The 20,187-nt window shown below is 37.0% G+C and overlaps 1 protein-coding gene and 1 long non-coding RNA gene across 2 annotated transcripts; one reads left to right on the top strand and one right to left on the bottom strand.

The window, feature by feature from the left end:
* The first annotated feature begins 990 nt into the window (after positions 1-990).
* LOC109218352 (nucleolar MIF4G domain-containing protein 1) lies at positions 991-15,317 on the top strand. The gene is made up of 13 exons (XM_019382711.1): positions 991-1,071; positions 1,153-1,474; positions 1,973-3,155; positions 3,275-3,342; positions 5,109-5,191; positions 5,874-5,973; positions 6,171-6,256; positions 7,914-7,996; positions 8,724-8,851; positions 8,960-9,061; positions 13,523-13,816; positions 14,014-14,136; positions 14,671-15,317. Exons 2-13 carry the CDS (start codon positions 1,193-1,195, stop codon positions 15,052-15,054), a joined length of 2,916 nt encoding a protein of 971 aa, XP_019238256.1. The 5' UTR covers positions 991-1,071; positions 1,153-1,192; the 3' UTR covers positions 15,055-15,317.
* Positions 15,318-17,025: 1,708 nt separating this feature from the next.
* On the bottom strand, positions 17,026-19,183 carry LOC109218351. The gene is made up of 2 exons (XR_002066755.1): positions 18,683-19,183; positions 17,026-17,341 (listed from the first exon to the last, which is right to left on the bottom strand). It is a non-coding gene; the product is annotated as an uncharacterized LOC109218351 (long non-coding RNA).
* Between the last annotated feature and the right edge of the window lie 1,004 nt (positions 19,184-20,187).

The raw sequence follows: 20,187 nt of genomic DNA on the forward strand, positions 1-20,187 counted from the left end.
CCGTCCATTAGAGATGGGATCAAGAAATACATAATTCATCCTACTTTGATACTGAACTGCATATAATGTTAATGATGAGCTATGTACTTGTTTGTATGAATTTCAGTTCCTCCTCAAAAATTTCAGCTCTAGAGCTGAAGTTCGCCAGTTATAAAACAAATACGCCAGTTATAAAATAAACAAAAACTTTCGCCAGTTACCAAACAAAAACTTCAGCTCTAGAGCTGAATTTCAGGCCCGGCTACTAGAATGCTGAAGTTTTGCGTGATTGACTTTGCTACTTCAGCCCCGTATGCTGAAGTTATGTGAAAAAACGAATACGCTTGCAATTGTTTTTTGTAAAGTGGACACAAGTTAAAACGTGACACAAAAAAGCGGTTATAGATTCAAATGCCCAAAACCCACGCCTCCTCTCTTCTCCAAACTGACGCCTAAACCCTTTAGCTAATAAACAAAACCCTTTTTTCAATTAACCCTTTTCCGCTTCTGCTCGTGCTCAAATCCGGCGACCGGCATTCCGAATCGCCGGCGGCTACTGGATTGAAGCTCTACGTCAACTGATATTGTAAGTTTCTTTGAGTAAAATCTTGATTTTACTTGGGTAAGTTTTTCCTTTCTTTTGAAAATATTAACTTAGCAAAGTAAGTTGGTATCAAAATTTTGCTTTTCCTTATTCTACTCCTAAAATAAGTGATAATTTTAGCTAAAAGCTCGTTAATGTCTTAACTTGCAGCCCAACTACGCCGCTCCTGCTCCTGCTCGGCCACCCTCTGCTCGCTGCATACTCACATACAAACCCCAATTCCCTAATTCTCTTTCTTTCTATATATTCACATTAACACCATTACACTTTTTTTTGGTAGCTAGAAGCGGAATTGGATAATGGGTAAGTCTGTTTCTGTGTTAAATAATCTGTATTTCAGAGTTTCCTTTATAAGTTCGATCTTTTTTTGTTGATGGGGGTGCTTTTTTGTTGTGATTTCAGAGAAGAGGAAGTCTCGTAAGGAAATTAGAAAAGAAGCTCGGTCCGCTAAAAAGCATAAGAAGTTTGATTCATGGCTCCAACATCAAGTAAATTGTTTTTTTTTTTCTGATTTACAGTTAATTCTTTTATTCAGGATGTAGCTTGAAAAACATTGAAAATATGCATAGGAATGAGGACCGGTCATTTGGCAGCTCACGGGGGAACTTCATGCGTGGAAGAGGGAGGGGTTCGGGCCGGTTTGATAGTTCGCGTAGTGATTGGGATTCTGGGCGTGATTTTGAAAGCTATGGAGGTGGCACTGATTATCGTTTTAGACGTAAACGTACTGCTGCTGTTGGGGAATCTGAAATTGAACGTAATGACTATGATAGACTCGATGGTGCTGCTTTTGTTAGTAATAGGAGGAGGAAGCCATTAAATGATTCCTTCTCTTCATTTCGGCATCCACCTGCACGGCGGCTGTCCCCCAATGGAAGAGAAGATGGCCTGGTAGTATATAGGAAGAGATTTTGGTTGAGTTTTAGGAGTAGCAATTTAGAGATATCAGGTTAAAATCCTAACTACAACATCAGTGTGATTCATCCCTGGTGGGCATAATTAGCGAACACTTGTTGTGGACTGTAACAGGCTACCTGGTGGATTAGCCTGGGTGCAGCCAAGCTGGCCGGACATCACTATTATTATTGAAGTATCTTATCTTAAAAGCTTCTATTACTAGGTTGTTGTTAGAGCATAAGCACCTTCTTCCTTTTTTTTTTTTGAGGGGGTGGGGATGTGTGGTTTCTAATTAATGAGGATGTTCATGAACAACCAACAAATGGCATTTGATGAGGTGAAGCACTAATGTGGATATTGAATATTTATTTATGCAGATATTTTTTCTTTTTGACATAAGGTTTTGACTATTACTTTAGATCCACGATAAAGCATGGAAATTCAACTTGACTGGATGTTTTTTCTGACACTGGATTCTGTTTTTGGTTGCAGCAAACACAAAAAATGCGAAGATCATTGCCAAATTTAAAATCAAAACAGGCAATCCAGTCACGGAAGAATAGCCAAGCTCAAGGACATGAACATCTTCCTTCCTTAAATTCCAGCGTTCGAGTTAAGAAAGACTTAGAAACTTTTCCGCGGGTGGATGCTTCTAAGGTGGAAAGTAGGAGTTTGAAAAGGACAGAAGGCTCAAATAAAAAAGCAAAGACCTCTATGGAGTCCAGTGTTGACTTGCAGGCATCTCCACGGTTGGAATCTTCTAAGGTGGAAAATAGGAGTTTGAAAAGAAAGGATGCCTCAAATAAAAATTCAAAGACAATATTTATGGAGTACCTTGAAATGGAAAAGAATGGAGAAGCTACCTCCGCGGACATAGATTTGAGATTGGAGAGAAAACTTGCTAAGAAACTCAAGGTGAAGAATGAGAAATTGCAAGGAGATGATGATATTGATATGTTAATTAAAGGAATTCCTTCTGTCGTTGACTCTCATAGTCAATTGAGTGAATCTCTGGAGGGTACTGATATTGACAATTCGCGCAAGAAATACAAAAAGAAGTCGGTGGATGAAGTTTTAGATCGTAAATTTGTTCCTGAGGATGGGAAGTTTGATCCTTCATCTGTTAGCGATGTTGATCACGGAAACACAGATTTACAGACCAAGCAAAAAGAGTCAAAGAAGATGAAAAGAAAGAAAACGAAGTTTGAGGAGTATCTTGAAACTGAAATGCGTGGAAGGGTTATTTCAGCAGATGATGATCTGGCTTTGGAAAGAAAGCTTGCGAAGAAGCTCAAGGTGAAGGGAGGGAGATTACAGGGGGGTGATGATGAAATGAATATGTTATTTGAGGGAATATCTTCAGTTCTAGATTCTTTTGAGGATGAAAATAGACAACTTGCTGAAGAAGTGCCTCCAAGGAGTGATAAGAGCTCCTCAAATAAAAGATCTAAAGAGAAAAAATATAATAAAGAAGCACAAGGAGAAGGTCAAGAACAGGAGGGAGAGCAGAAAGCTGAGAGCACTCTATGCTGTACAGATGCGAAGGCAACAGCTGGAGAAGTTTTATCTGCTGGATCCGCTGCCAATGGAAATGGAAAATATGTTGCTCCACACCTGAGGTCACGCCTCAGAAGTGAATCAGAAGAGCATGCTCAAATTCGTCGACGACTAAGAGGTATGATGTTTGGTGAACTTGCATTCGTGTTGCTCAACTTTGGAAACTTTTTTTTTTTGTTGCAAAATGATCTATGTTTCTTGCACCTGAAGACCATTAACAGAAGCAATTTCTTTCAGGTCTTCTGAATAGGATGTCCGAGGCTAATGTTGAATCGATCACAAGTGAAACTTCCACGATCTACCAGGTATGCTACTGATTCTCATCCAATTTTTTTTTTTGAATGAACTAGTTTATTCCCGAAAACAATATATTCCGTATTTACATGACTTTACTAGTAGGTAAAACCTAAGTTGCGCGGCCTCTTCGATTTTGGTGCCGTCCCCGTCCCGATACGAGACGGGGACGGGATACGTCCCGGATTCGGTCAACTGACTTCAGACTCTTTGAAAGGAGTCCATCGACAAATTTGGGAGAAAAATTGAGATTTTGATTTCTCAAAATAAAAAATAAAACAGATATCTCTCAAAATGAAAAAGTAATGTCCGTCTTGGAGAATGAAAGATTGAATTCTACAATATTCATATAAGTTTTTCACAGAATATCTCTCAAAATTTACAATATTTTTATAGCTCTATTTTCTTATTAGCTGAATCTCGGCACCTGTATCCATATCAGGATCCGCACCTCCGAATCATAAAATTTAGATTTTTCCGATTCGGATACTCGGATCCGTCCCCCTATCGAATACCCCCACCCGAGTCCGAGCAACATAGGGTAAAATCATCAACCATAGTGTGTCCAAGAGTTTTTCACACTAAAAATTCAAATCACAGCATCACTCCACTTAGTCGAAGCTAGAGAGATCACAGCAGTAACATGATCTCAAAACATCCAAACTAAAAAATAAAATTCAACAGGAGGTAGTAGTAGTAGGTATAAGATTTCTTGCTTGTGGGAAGAAGGAGACAGCCTCTATCTAGACTAGACAACTTCCTATAAATGAACTTGAGTTTACTTTCTGTAGTACCCAAGTGATATCTTACCAATTGCTTTTGCGCATTCCATCAACTGATTTTCTGAGAAGCCAGTATGGTGCTGCAGAGTTTAAGTCCATAGAGGACTTCTGTTGAGAGTGCTTCGAGCAGCATAAACAGAGGATTATGCTAGCATTGATGGCCAGTATGCTATTGTTGTTTTATAGTTGATTAGACCAAGTTCAGAAAAGAAGAAAGCCATGTTCTCCATCTCCTGATTATCAGATGGTATTGAAGCTTTTATGTACCTAACCAGAAAAACATAGGGAGATGACTGCTACGGGCTACCTGCCTTCCTTCTGTATTTTGGGCTGCCACTGTTTCTTTCTTCTGCAAATTTTCTTCTTTATTATTTTGTTGGAGTTCCTTCAGAAATTTGTGAGTTTCTTCACCAATATTCTGACTGATTTCTTTTCCGAACATTCTATCACCAACTGCACTGTCCACAGTGCTGTTCCATTTACCTGTTGCTAAGATAGGAATCCATAATTTATAGTGAAAAATATGGCTGAGAAATTTATTGGTGTATATGTCTTTGAGGTTTTAGATTACCCCTACTGCTTTTGGACTCTGTGGTTCTGATAAAGCCGTTAGTGACTTTTTTAATTACATTTAGCAATTCGGGAGTTAGATCCTAAGAATCTTGTGGGAACTCACTGACTTTGTTGTTGTTACCATTCAGATAATACAGAGATCATTGGCGTTGCTTGTGGTCTTTACAGTTAACACTTGTGGCTGTTACATTCAGATATCTTTAACTACCTATACACGCTTCTCAGGAATATATGTTTCATACTGGCAAATTGATATTTATTGATTTGTTAGTTTCTTGATCACAACAGCATACTTTTCTTTTAAAAATATCCTGACCAGTGAGACTATACCTAAAAATAAATTATTTTCTTGTTCTATTGTCCTGAATTAGAAAATGACTTACTTGGATTTACACCTAACGTTAGTGTTTCCCCCTTGGCAGTCTGTTGGTCGAACTTTTGGTTCTCAGATTATCAGTGAAGAGGTTTTGGCATCATGTTCTAGAGGTCCTCGTGGCAATGAACAGTAAGCATTTACCTTGTCTTTTCTGAAGTCAATTTATCCAGTCTAATTTTCTAGAGAAAGCTTATTTCTGAATAATTTTCTAGAGAACAGTAATTTCAAAGCTGGTACCAACATTATCTTAATTTTCTTGTATCATTTTCTGTCAACGTTGCTTCAAGATGCTTGTTTCCTAACAAGGGTTTCACAGAAGCTAAGTGGAGTAATCAAGTGTTTGAAAATAGTACTGATAAAAATTTTGTTTGTCAAAATTTGATTGAAGATGGACTTTATGTCTGCAAATCAGGGAAACCTTTTTGATATTTTGTGGCACAAAGCTATCTTTCTGATTATCTGTGTATTGATTTTAGTACTCCTTGAGCCTTACTGCCTTATTGTTTTCTCTCATTATGCTCTGAGTTACATTTATTTGCTTATGTGATGGCTGGTTGTAGTTTAGTAAACATCATAAGTGGATTGCATATCAGGGTATGCAGTCTCTTTGAGTTTTGTCACCCACCATTTTATTTCCTTTTCTAACACTTGAAGATTGGTGATGGCCAACTAGCTAGTTGTTAGTGCTATCTGACTATCCTCTTAGTATTGACATGTTTCCGTCATAACTGATATACCTCAACTTTCTATCTTCTGGTGCTGAATTTTGCACTCTCAATTACACTTATTTCTTTTACTTTCTACGTAAAAGGTATGCAGCAGTTTTTGCTGCTTTTGTTGCTGGCATGGCATGTTTGGTTGGGATGGATTTTGGTGCAAAACTTCTGGCATCTCTGGCTAAATGTTTCGAGGTATTGACACATTTACAAGTGTAGTTTTATGGATCAAACACTTTTTTTTTAAAAAAAGGAGTAGGAATTTAGTGGAGGCGGCATTTAATCTTCTTAAAGTCGATATGTTATAATGTTTAAAAGCATATGTTACTTGTCCCATCTCATATAACGTCAATAAATTTACAAAGTAATAACTTGTTGTATGTTTTATTTAGGATGAGTATCTGAATGAAGATAACCTGTCAGTTAGGAACCTGACGCTTCTGCTCTCGTACTTGTACACTTTTGGAATTTGCTCAAGGTAACCACTAAATCTGAATTGATTACTCTCTGACTTGATTATTAGGTGGACAACCTTGGCATTGTACACATGCCTACATATCTCCTTTGTTTCTTTTACTCTTGTTGTTAGATTTTCTATGGTGCTTTCCTTCAATATATTTGCTGTAACTTGTAAAGTTGCTAAATATATGAGAAGATGAGTAGGAAATTAGCTCATTCTTGTGGGATCAGATATATCTAGACTTCTCTGATGTTCTTGCATCAGTGAACCTCAGGAATCAAAGTTAATATATGGATTGAAGATGGGCCCCTAATATTCCAATATAATTCGACACCCCATGTTAAATTGTTCAAAATTAACCCTTTTTAGCCATTCACGAATTTACTTTATTCCGGTAGAAGAACATTCAGTCGGGCTCCTATGATTCAGGTCTTACCATAATTTGCAGTTGCTAAAACGTGTGATGTGTATTAGATTAAACAAGAATGTATATGATGCTTTTATGATAAAACAAGAGATGTTCTTCTGAGGAAAATGCATTTTGGAGACAAATCATGAAGGCTAAACACGGCGAAGAAGATTATTGGCACACTAAAACAGTCCAAGCATCACACGGAGTTAACCCATGGAAATTTATAAGTAAGCTATGGGATGAATTTAGAAACAATACTCAACTCAAGCGGGAATGGTGAATATGTCAGATTCTGGGAAGACAAATGGCTGGGTGCTAATACTCTAAAGGATGAATTCCAGCAGTTATATAAGCTGATACTCTCACATGCCTCTGTTAATCAATGCAGTTGAGGTGGCAACTAGAGTTTATTCCTTGGAAAAAACTTTCAAGATTGGGAACTAGAGGTGTTGTAAATCTTTTGTGGAAACCTGGTGTGGAGTTGCAGAAATAATGGTTTATTTGCTGTGAAGTCATGCTACCGGAAATTGTCCAGCAGCAGTAACATCATAGAGAATTGGCTTTGGAAGTTAGTGTAGAAAATCAAGATTCTTACCAAGATTGCATGTTTCACTTGGACAGCCCTCTCTGGAGGATGTTTAACACATGACAAGTTAATAAAGAGGGGTTTCCTCACTCAGCAATAGATGCTACATGTGCACAACAATCTGAAGATGCTTCTCACCTCCTACTTCTCTGTCAAATGGTGAGAGAAATATGGTCCGCGTTCTTCTGTTTTTGGGGGTACCCGAGGTAATCGCCTACAACATCAAGGAAAGATTATGCTCACTTTACTTGTTATGCCTGCATTTACTTGATGCTTCTTTAATGAAGTTACGTTTACCTTATCAGAAAATATACAAGAGATGTTATTTGCAAATAAATTAAGGAGAGCAACATAGAGAAAGATGTTTGTAATACTTACCACTTTCCACATGTCAAGCAAATGACTACTCTTCGTCGCCCTTGTGGGTAAGAGGCAATATTGACAATCTTCTCTCTCCTCCCCCTCCTCTTTCCCATCCTTGCGTGCCTTGTATGTGCTACTCACTTAGATCTCAAAGGAGCAACAAGAGCTGCAGTGAATTTTGGCAACTTGTGTCCTTTTTCTTCTTTATATTTTAATCATGATGTGAATCCTTGTAGAATCAAGAAAAATAGTCTGTAGTTACTTTCATATATTCGTACGCTCATTAATTCAATTATATTTCTTATGCTTCTCAGTGACTTGATATATGATTTCCTGGTGACGTTGAGCAAGAGATTGACAGAAGTGGATGTTTCTACCATATTGACAGTCCTACAAGGTAATAAACTTACCTTCTGACTGTGGCTTTCTTTGTTGGAATAATCTTATCATCCAATTACTTTCTCCTTCTTTACTCCTGACCTGTTCTCTCTTCCTTGAGTAATAGTGAGACATTTCAACAAATTATTCATGAGTTACTGGGCAGTGTTAATTCATGGCTTACTTATTTCCCTTCATCTCTTATAACTCTATGATTTAACATTCTTTTCACCAAAAAAAAAAGTTTTCTTAACTTGGGCAAATGTTTTTTCTTGCTATCTTTGTATGTTCCAAACGTGAAGAATGCTCCACTTTTTTCAACATTTTAAATTAAAATTTTGGTTGTCAGCTTTTATGCTAAAAAGAGAATAGATAAGATGACCTTTATTTGGGCTCATATGATACCTCTATAGGGTGTCTAACCAAAATTTTTACCACAAAGTGGTATCTAAATGCTTTAAATTAGATATCTAATTCCTACCTTCGTGTTGTGTAGAATGCAAAATAAGCATTAGAAAATCAATTATAAGGATAGAAAAATGTGAACAAAGAATATCAGAAGGAATAAGACGTATAAACTGTTAAATTACTCATATTATCATGGGAATGTTTTAGTAATTTCCTTGAAGCTAACTGGTTCTTTTATCAATGTGGCAAAACACCTTGTATTTTGGCAACTGAATTTTTTTCCAGTTCTGATTAGTCCGAGTATTATATATTTAATCCTACATGATTTTGCTGAACAGCTTGTGGGATGAAATTGAGAGGTGATGATCCCATTGGCATGAAGAACTTTATAGTTAGCGTTCAGAATAGGGTGAATGAATTGAAAACTTCATCTGTAGAAGGGCAATCAAACACTATCGGAAAAAGGGTATGCTAATGCTTTGTTAAAAAGATTGCTTCTTATTCTGCCTCTGCTGACCACATAAGTTTCTGGAACCTCGTTAATCTGTATATTTGCGTACTGGTTTTGTGGCAGATGGAGTTCATGCTTGAGATGATATGTGATATCAAAAACAATAAAAAAAGGACCAAGGAAGATACCTTGCAGCTTACCCGAATTAAGAAATGGCTACAAAAGGTGCTTGTTGGATTCAGCTGTTTTGGATGAATAATTATCTATTGGCACATTTTAATCATTTGATGTTGGTGCCCTTTGTATTGAGCATTTCATCTATCTTATAATTTTTTTTTTGATGAAAAAGGTAAATGATTTTATTAAAGAGTGTACTAAGAACGTAACCAAAAGGATTACGACAGAGAAGCTTTCCCTCTGTATGTTGAAGGAAGGCAAAAGATCTAACATAGAGTTCATGTCAGATTTTATTAAAGAGTGTACTAAGAAGTTAACCAAAAGTATTATGACAGAGAAGCTTTCCTTCTATATGTTGAAAGAAGGCAAAAGATCTAACATAGAGTTCATCTCAGATACAATATCCTTCCTGCACCATAAGTAAAGACTCTTTAAATGTCTAGATCCTCTCCTACTATTAAAACATCTGTTGCTCTTTCCTGCCAGATATTCCAGAAAATGCAAGTAGGAATTTTTTCCTTACCGAACTCCAAAAAGAGCCAGAAATTTGCCCAATTCTGCTTGGTAAAGGTACAGTGGAGCAGAAGATGATTCATGACCAACTATCATCATTTCCTTCCATTCTCCCCAAGGGATTTTTATGACATGTCTTGACTGTGAACCTGCCTTCTTTCTGAAATTTCTATCTCAAAGTATCAGTCACATGAACACTAAGAGATCCTGTTTCCAATTTTGGATCAAATCATTAATGCCATCGATTTCCCAGTCAAATAGGTTTCTTTTCAAATGAATATTCCATCCCTAGGTGGAGTAGCAGTCTGCTACAGTGAAGCCAGCTTTTATTTGTACAGATTTCATAAAGGTCTGGGAATTGTTCTTCTAAAGGAATATTGTCAAGCCACCTGCCAGTCGACATCTTCACCTTCCTTCCATTCCCATCTTTCAGGTTGAGGCTATTAAAGAGTTCATCCCAAAGGTTCCTGGTACTTCTAGACAGACAGACACACCATACACGTTTTTAGCATTGTTGGTGAACCATTCCTCACTTTTAACATATTTAACAGTAATAGCATCTTTTCATAGGCCGTTACCGTTATCATTAAACCTCCAGTGCCACTTCAGTAACAAACTTCTATTCTGCAACTTTAAATTCTTTTTTTCACAGACCACCAGATTTTATGTCCCGTGTTACAATTCCCCATTATACCAAATGGGCCTTCTTTTTTTCTTGGCTACCGTGCCACAAGACATTTCTCCTTAACCTGTCTAGTTGTTTTTTCACTTTCACAGGCATGGGAAATGGGGTCATTATGTGTGTGGAAACTCCATCTAAGACAGCTGTTCATTAGTGTCAGCCTACCCTAAAACAAATGTACTGCTTCTTCCATGGTGCCACTTCCTTTCACATTTCTCAGTCACCCGCTGCCTGACATTAGCATCATTGTTTCTTCTCCTAAAGGAATACCAAGGTAAATGGTAGGGGAACTCTCAATCCTACAACACAAGATAGCAGCCAGCTTGTGAATGATGTGATCAGAATTTACTGAAAATATGCCTGCTTTTTTGCCCAATTTACATGCAAACCAGAAATAGCGTCAAAAGCTAACAGTATTGCTTTCAGATGCAAGAGTATCCCTTCATATGCACTACGCAAAATAAGGGTGTCATCAGCGTAAAAGATATGCGGCACTTCCACTTTATTTCCATTTCTGCTTTATGCTTGAAAACCTTCCATCCATTTTAATTCTGTGGCCCTTTTAAGCATCATGCTGAGAACTTCCATTGCGAGTATAATAAGATAAAGGTGAGTGAATCGTCTTGCCTCGAACATTTCTGTGTGGGAAAGAAACCTTGTGGAGAGCCATTGATGATGGATACTCTAACAGTAGTAATGAAATACTTGATGTATTGTATCCATTGGGCTCCAACTCCAATTAAATCCATCAGCTTAAATAAGAATTTCCAGTTTACGCTAGCAAAGGCTTTCCCAATGTCCAATTTGTATATCACACCAGATTTCTTTCCCTTCTGTTAGTGATCAAGCCACTCATTTACGACCAGCACAGCACTAATTGCTGTTTCCTTTAATAAATGCGTTTTGGTTGCCGGAGACAAGCTTGCCAATAACCAGTTTCAATCTTTCGGTGAGCACCTCTGATATTATCTTTTAAATGCTGGCCAAAAGACTTATTGGCCTGAAATCCTTGATTTCCATAGCTCCTTTCTTTTTCGGGATGAGGGTCATGAAAGTTGCGTTGAAACTTCTCTCCAGATTGCCTTCATAGTGAAATTGCTCATTAGTCTTAAAGACATCGTCTCTCAGAATGTGCCAACATTTTTGAAAGAAAGTCATGTCGAAGCCATCCAGCTCAGGCGCCTTGTCACCAACTAACATCTTCACCACTGCATCAAGCTCTCTTCCAAGGTGAAAGGCCTTTGCAACCATTCTCTATCTTGGAGAGATAAAGTCAAGATGCTGCTGTCACTCATGATGGTCTCCAATGCTCCTTTTCAGTAAACAAGTTCCTAAAAGTTTATTGTATGCCATCTGATTTCATCAGATTTATCTTCAAGCTCCTTTGGTCTGCAGCTTATCAATAGAGTTATACCTCTATGAGCAGTCGCTACTTCATGGAAATAACTTGTGTTCATGTCTCCTTTTTGGATCCACAGCCTAGACTTTTGCCTCCAGGAAGTCTCCTCCGCGTTAGCAATGCATTCAAGTTCTCTAAGAATTTCATCCCGTTCCGATAAATTCCCAGTTGCTGCAGGGACACCTAACTCAGAAACATCCAGTTCTTCCAACTTGTTGAGGGATTTAACTTTTCTTTCCTCCAGTCTACCAAATACTTTTTTATTCCATTCTTTAATATCTTTCTTCAACTTTTCAGCTTGCCGGCTAACATTTTGTTTGGTTTCCCATGAATATCAAAGGATTTCCACCAGTTTCCAACCAAGTCAATGAAAGATTCGCCTTCGAGCCCCACATTCTCGAACTTAAAATAGGAGTTGTTCTTTTCAAATTGTTGGGCAGAGATCCTGCACTGTCCTAGGTTGGGTTCTTGAAAACAATACAAGACAACATTCCGTCTTTTCATCAGCATTTTAATTGTTTTCCTCTTTTTGTGATTGTTTATACCCCTGACATTCCAGCTACAAATTTTCATCTTCATCTTCGATTCATACAGCTGCCTTCCCTGCTGCTCCCATTTGAGTCTTCTCCAATTTTGATATCTGAAACCAAGGCGTTGAGTTCCCTTTGACCTTTGGGTCTGGAGGATGGAGTTGGAATGCTAATTTTGGTACTGGTGTCTTCCTCAGGAAATAATAAAGATAGGTTTCAACTAGTCATGCAGCACTCTCCTTCAATTGTAATTGAGTTGAATATGAAGATGAAAAACATGAAATAGTCTAGCAATACTTTGAGATTGCTTGGGAAATGATTCGTGTGAATTAAGCAAGCATTGCGTTGAATGTTCTATTCATCTTCTCATTGTTATGGGTGTCAAGGTCTCTGTCAGTGCTTATATGAAATTTTGGAGAATGGTTGGCCCCTAGAATTGGTTTACGCACAGGGGCTTCCTAGTTTTCTCCTACAAATTCTTGATAACGACTCTCTAACAATCTAACTTGCATCCAGCTCTCCAATTGCCAAATTATCACTTCTGATTTGTGGTCACATATGCCTTTATTGCTTCATACCAAGAAAGAGTTGATTTTTGTGAATTAATTCTCTTTATTGAGAGAAAAAACGGTCTTTTTGGAGACACATGATAGATTGCCCTTGAACTACTCCTCTCTAGGAGACCCATGATAGTGCACAGGCACATCGAAGGTAGGAGAGAGAACTGGTCTATCTGGTTGATGATTAGTAACAAAGAAGAGATTGCGCATGATGGATTGGTTGCTACTTAACTATTTGAAAGCTATAAAAGGTAGAACAAACATACATTTTTTTTGGTGTGAGTACTGAAAGAACTCATGTTTTACTTACTGTGTCCTCTATATTTTAACTAACTCTATATCTGGTAATTGGATATGCAGAAGAAATTATTTAAATGCTCCTGGACTGATATTAACATCATTCTTAACCAGATATTAGATCCATATTATGTCCAATCTTTATTTTACTTTAATGCGAAATTTGGGTTCATGATTAAATTTTGTGGAAGATGGCCTTTTAAATCTAGTGAAAATGTGCTGGCTTGCGCTCTAGAGAAACTAATATATATATATATATGTCGATCTAGTAGTGCTCGAACACTACTCTTGCAAGATTCAATATTTTTCTGCGAAAGATAAATGTAGAGGGCAAAAAATACTCTGTAAATAAACTATTCTTTTGTTATTTGGATGGACAAAAGCAAGAAGTGATGGTAATCAGCTTGCCAAATTCCATGAAATTTGACATTCCTTAGATTACCACACTCAACATAGTCTCATCATCTGTCATCCTTGGATATAAATGTTAATCTCTTTCGTTATGTGCTTTGCTAATCTTAATTGCAGCTTAGAATAGATGATATATTGATTCGTGGATTGAAGTGGAGCAAGCTGCTTGATCCTGACAAGAGAGGCCAGTGGTGGATAGCTGGGAATATTGATTCCACAACAACTGATATTCAAGATGTTGCCAGCACAATTGACTTGGAGGTCACTGAGGCTCAAAAGATGCTCCAGCTTGCCGCTGCTCAGAGGATGAACACTGATGCAAGAAGGGCAATATTCTGCGTAATAATGAGTGGGGAGGACTATATTGATGCATTTGAGAAACTTCTAAGATTGGATTTGTCAGGCAAGCAGGTTGGCACCCCTTGGTCGAATTCCCTGTAATTTATTGTTGTGCTTGTCTATCAGAAACGCCTCTCTACCTGACACTAGGTAGGGGTAAGGTCTGCGTACACTGTACCATCCCCAGACCTCACTTGTGGGATCACACTGGCTTTGTTGTTGTTGTTGTTGTGCTTCAAGTGCAAATTCTGTAATATCTATATGTGCAGGATAGGGAAATCATGAGAGTTTTGGTGGAATGCTGTTTACAGGAGAAAGCTTTTAACAAATACTATTGTGCTCTAGCTTCCAAGTTATGCAGCCATGACAAAAACCATAAGTTCACTCTGCAGGTATGCCTTTTGCTCAAACCAGAAGAAAAGACAAATGAAGTTAGAACAGTGCAAATTTCTTGTGCTTTCTGTTTCCTGTTTGGATTGATGTGTGCACTTAGAGGTTCAAAGTTTTTCTTAGTGATAGGTCTGACCTGTCTCTCCAGTTAATAGTGCGTTAAATTGAGACCTTAGTGGTGGTTCAAGATTTCCTTGGTACATAAAATAATATTATTTGAGATCACATGCTCATTTTAGCAATGAAGGATGAATATGAAGAGACTATGGACAAACAAATTTTACTCTTTCTGTCTCACCCCATTTGTCCTCGTTTTCCCTTTTTATTTGGGGTGGGGGGGGGGGGGGTGTAAAATTGTTTTGCTTGAGAATCATCTGAAACATGGTACTCACATGAGCTGATGTTTGCACCCAACAAAATTACATGCACTAACCTCCTAATGGTAGTGCAACTTATTAAGTGTAATTAGTTCCAAAGAACAGGGTATACATACTAATGTCAAAACCATAACCATGCTAATCCAATTTCATTTGCAGTACTGCCTCTGGGATCATTTCAAGGAGCTCGACTCGATGCAGCTGATCAGATCAATGCACCTATCCAAGTTTGTGGCAGAGATGGTTGCTTCTTTTAGCCTTTCACTTGCTATATTAAAGGTTATCGATCTCAGCGATTCTTCACAACTGACTCCAAAAAGGATCATGCATTTCCGGATGCTATTCGAGACCATCTTGGAATTTCCTGAAAAGCTTGTGTGGAACATCTTTACTCGAATTGCTGTTATGCCAGAGTATGAATCCCTTCGAGATGGGATTGTCTTGTTTATCCGCAAGTACGTCGTGGATGACCAAAAGTCTCTGGCAGATAAATTCAAGATTGCAAAGAAAGCCCTTAACAATGTTGAAGGAGTCATCATGTAAGTCTCTGCATAATGTATTCTAGCTTTAGGATTTTGCAGGAACGGTTAGTTACTGGAATGTCATTAACCCATTTTTGGTAGAGGGTTTTCTTGATTTTTGAAATCATTTATTTAACCAACTTTTATAGGATATACGTGACGAGAATTTCAGTATAGAAGTGTCCTAGCTAGGTGACTTCCAACTTTGGAATTGCATAATGTCTCACTTGGGAACCTTTCTCAGGAGCTCATATTTGATTCTAGTCACGGCCTACTACTTTTTAATTAGCTGTTTATGCATTATTGTTCCTCCAATCACAAAAAGAAAGAATTGTAAAACACAATCAGTTAATTAATGAATAGGCAGCAGACCAGTAACTATTGAACCAAATCTGGTATTTTTTAAGTGGAGAAGGAATGATTGGTGGTTTAGCATTCACCCAGATTTGAAATCGGAACAGCGAATTCAAGGAACACACTCGCCTTTATAACGGGACTAGATAAAGGTAGCACGGGCCCAACAGGTATTTTTCAAGTGTTCCGGCGTCACCAAAATAGTGCTCATCTCTAACTATGAAATTGGACTATCATAACCAGTAGGCTTTTCAGCCATCATATAAAAGAAGAGCTTGTTAAAACATACAGGCTTTTAAGACTCATAAAACCAGTTTACCTGAGTGGATTTCAGCACCTCTTCAAATGCATATTTATTTTGTTTCTTTTGTCATCTTGGGTGAACTACTTCGAAATCAACTAAAAGCTACTGAGCATATTAAAATTAAACACAAATTTCCAAGTCAAGCGAAAATATTACAACAGTAACCAATCTCCTAATAAGTAAAGCATGGTATTAACTGTCAAAGTCAAAGACGTATCAAAACATTTAAAGGAAATTTACAAGTTTACAAACAGTGTAAAGTGTAAACATTAATTGGCAGGCCTTATTTGAAGAGCCCGGAACAATAAATATTACTCCCTCCGGTCCAAAATAAGTGATTTTTTGGTTTTTTTTCTTGTGGTCCAAAATAAGTGATTTTTTCAGATTTCAAGGATGAATTAATTATTTTTTTCCTACATTATCCTTGGAGTAAATAGTGTTGGAATATGTGTTAGGAGTGTTTATGTGAGATAGTAAAGGTTAATATGGTCAATTCCATTGCTAATTAATGCTAAAAGTTGAATTTCTTAATCTGTGTGAAAACATCCAAAAAATCACTTATTTTGGACCGGAGGGAGTATGTGGTTCACATTAAGAAAAAATTAGAAGTCTAATTAATTACACGGGATACCTAAATATGCGATTTTATTTTACAGTATTTCGGGTAAGGAGTCTCTCTGCCTGCAGTCAAGCTAACCAAAATAAAGATTAGTGATTCATCCAAAAGAAATGAAACTGTTGAATGACAAAGAGGTCAAATTAGATTCCCAGTTTCCACAAGCATGGATCCAAACTGTTTCAGTAACTTCTTTTGTATGTAGAAAAGAAAACATCTCTTTGTTTCTCTCTTATCAATAGAGACAACGATGCACCTAGAATCATAAGGTAAACAGAAATAACTGAAAAAAGGTAAACAAAAAGAACAAGCAAGAAGCTCACCTCAATCATTAATGAATGGTGAAAGAAAATTAAATATCGATTGGCACAAAAAATCGAAGCAACACAGAGATTTAAAAAAAAAAAAAAAACTTGCTGGATGGAGATTTTAATGCGTTTTGGCACTGAGAGAAAGTAATACTTCAGTCTCTATGTAATTCTCAAAGCTAGTTTTTACAACATAATCCTTGTCAAAATGGAACCATAAAATAATACCTGAGAATAAAGAAAGCAGTGAGATGCATAAGAAATATAATAGAAAGCCTAGTTCGAATAAATTTCTCAAACACCTAAGTTACAAAAGCTCTTCGCATGTTAAAGTTTCTGTGCCCGACAGCCCTAAAACCTCATAAGAAAACACAAATTTCTAACATGTCACCGAAGATAAAACAGATGATAGAAGAAACAAAAGATAAAAAGAAGAATATTAATGATCCAGTAGCAACATTAGGAGTAAGAGGAGAACTGTTTGGAGATAGAGAACTTTGAGAAATCTAAGATGGATAAGAGAAACGAAACAGTCACTCCCCGTATGATGAAAATGAACTCCGATCCACATATTGGCCAAGCAATATTAATTAGCATTAGCAACAGATGTAAATAAGCACAAAAAGATTCAAGAGTCGGACCAGTGGCGGACCTAGAATTTCAAGTCAATGCGTGCTCGAGCAATCACCCTTCTCTGTGTGGGTCTGTCTTAGCCGCAACCCGTAACCTGTGGAAAGAGAGAAGAACCATACTTCTGAAAAGGTGATTGTTACTTTACATCTAAAGATAAGTTCATTTTTTTTTTTTTTTTTTTGTATTACTCTAGCTAATTCTGAATAATTGTACATCAGTCAGTACATGGATATAAATAAATAAGTTCCAAATGGAAAGATTACTTCTAAACCATTCTCTGGCGAAGTGTTTTAGCACCCTTTGTGAATCCTCTTAATCCCATGCACCAGAAGACTATCCAATGGTATAGGTGCTTAATGAACAATTCATATCATATAGTATTAAAATATCAATTTTATTATATATACTCATTAGCAGTTTAATGGGTGCTTCAGCAGCCACTCTTCTATATGTGGGTCCGCCTTAGGTAGGAGTCATAAATGCTGGAAATAAAGTGATAAACACGTCTGTTCAAATATTTACTTAGCACATCATTCATACTAAGTTCTAATGCAAGGAACATCTTACACAAGTAAAGATCACTAAGAATCTCTACATAAGTTTTGATCATAATTCCCATTGTTCTTAACAGAATGTTTGAAGAACCTCGGTAATAACAGCTACTAACTCTCTATCATACTGGTCATGCTATGGTGATAACTTTTTAGTGAAGTTTACTTTGAGATATCATAAACTTATATAGATCTATTCTTATTACATATTTCAGAATTGGCAAAATAGTTACCTGTATTTTTACTTTTACAATAGATATCTGCAACTTGTTATACGGTCTCACTTGCTTAATTTTACACAAAGACTCCTTTTTTTTTTAATCCGGTGTATTTACTTTATCAACTTCATTTTAGCTTTTTGCGTAAGTTACCAATTTTTTATCAGGGGTGAATTATCTATCTATCAATATCAAACTTGTAGAGACTCTGTTTTACACTTAACCACTAATGGAAGCTTTCATAGCCTTGTCATACTAAAGATCATAAATTTTAGAAGTTTTTTCAACGACACGAATGTTATGACCGTACCGGTTTAAGATTAGAAGTTTCAAAAGTTTTTCATTCTTTTTTAAACACCCCAAGTTAAAGAGAGGGCATAGTTCGTCCGTGTATTACCTTTTCATATCGAAATCCAAAGCAGGTCCAACCAGCCCCAACCCAAAGATAATTAGAAAATCTTATGGAAATCCTAATTCCTTGAAGAATTTTTCGAAACACTTACAGAGCAACAGAAAGCAGCGATGGGAACACAAAATTCAAATAATAGAAAATTGCAAAAGATAATATTCCATAGTATTGGAAATACGTGATAAAGGAAATCAGAATCAAAGGGGCCCAAATAATGCAAACTAAATTAATAGAAACAGTGCTAATAGAACGCTCACCTGAAGAAGGTCTAAAATCTATAAACCGTAAAGTTGAGAACAAGAAGGAGCTGTACAATCTAGAGAGAGAACAGACGTCTTAGAGGGAGATGTTACTTTTCATAAAGTGTTAGATTGATTAAGAATGGACTGCCCATGTTGTCATACCAAAATATGAGTCACCCTAGAAATCCTGAAATGGGCAAACTAAACTCAGATATATTTGTTGGAATAAAGGGTTTTGAAACTGGGAAACCGACAGACTGTGGAGCTTTTCTGATATTGCTGATACTGAATTTGCAATAAACTGGGTGTTAAACTTTTAATACAGAGAACCTGCATCTGCCATGTTTCTTAAAGAGCTGTCTGCTTGGTACCGATAAGAACAAGAAGAGTGAGAAGAGAGAAGCCAAAGAAGAGCTTGTAGAGAGCGGTGATTGCCAGATTTCCGAAAGTGGTCGATATAATCCAAGTGAAGCTAAAAGAAGTTAGATGGAAAAACAATATTACCCTTGAAGTGTGAAGCAGACATGTCGTCCAGGTGTGTGCTAACTCCCTCTTATTAGATAGGAGAATGTGTTTCTTTGTCCTTTCCAAAGTAACTCTTATAGGCATGAATTTGGATTTAGTGGGACCCAATCCGAGTATCGGATATCGGGTGTAAAAGAAAAGAACTCTTCAATTAACTTTTACCATTTTAAAAATGTTAGAATGTGGGGAATGGAATAGCAACTTATGAAAAGTTATAATACCATCAAAAGCTTTCTGATTCTAGCTTTCTTCCCTTCCATCCCACTTTCATTCTACTATCTTCGCTTCCATTGCAATTCACGGATGTGTCCTCCCAATAAAAATCAAAGAATATAAAAAATATTTAGAGGTTGTTTGGATTGGTTTTTAAGTTGATCAAATAAGCTTTGAAGCTTCTTTTATTTTTTTTTAATTTTTTCAGTGTTTGACAATGTCAAAAAGTGCTTAATAAAAGTTAAAAATTGCTTAAAACAAGCTAAAAGCAATAAGTTGGGCAACCCCAACTTATTATTTTTTTAGTTTAAAAGCTATTTGTGCTGAAAAATCACTTTTTTAAGCTATTCCAAACATGCTCGATATTGTAGCTGCTGAATTCAATGTGATATACTTCCTTTTCTGTTTGTTGAGACTCTCTTGGGGCTCGCCCCAAGGTAGGCACTAACACCCCACGACTCCCAAGACTCACGTGTGGAACTCTTGTTCACGAGGCTTATGCTCCAAGCACCCGATAACTTGCCCCATATACGCAACGCTTAGTGCATAGAACTCATCTAACAACTCTTGCAAAAATTACATGCTAAATTCCTTACTTAACATCACAACAACAACAAATCTAGTGTAAGCCCACATGTGAGGTTTGAGGAAGGTAATGTGTACGTAGAACTTACTCCTACCTTGTGAATGTAAAGAGGTTATTTCAGATAGACCCTCGACTCAAGGAACAATGAAAACAAAGTAACAAAGAATAGAAACAACAATGAAATAGGGTAACAGAA

This window comes from Nicotiana attenuata, unplaced genomic scaffold, assembly GCF_001879085.1.
Source record: "Nicotiana attenuata strain UT unplaced genomic scaffold, NIATTr2, whole genome shotgun sequence".
In the NCBI taxonomy this organism is placed as follows: Eukaryota; Viridiplantae; Streptophyta; class Magnoliopsida; order Solanales; family Solanaceae; genus Nicotiana; species Nicotiana attenuata.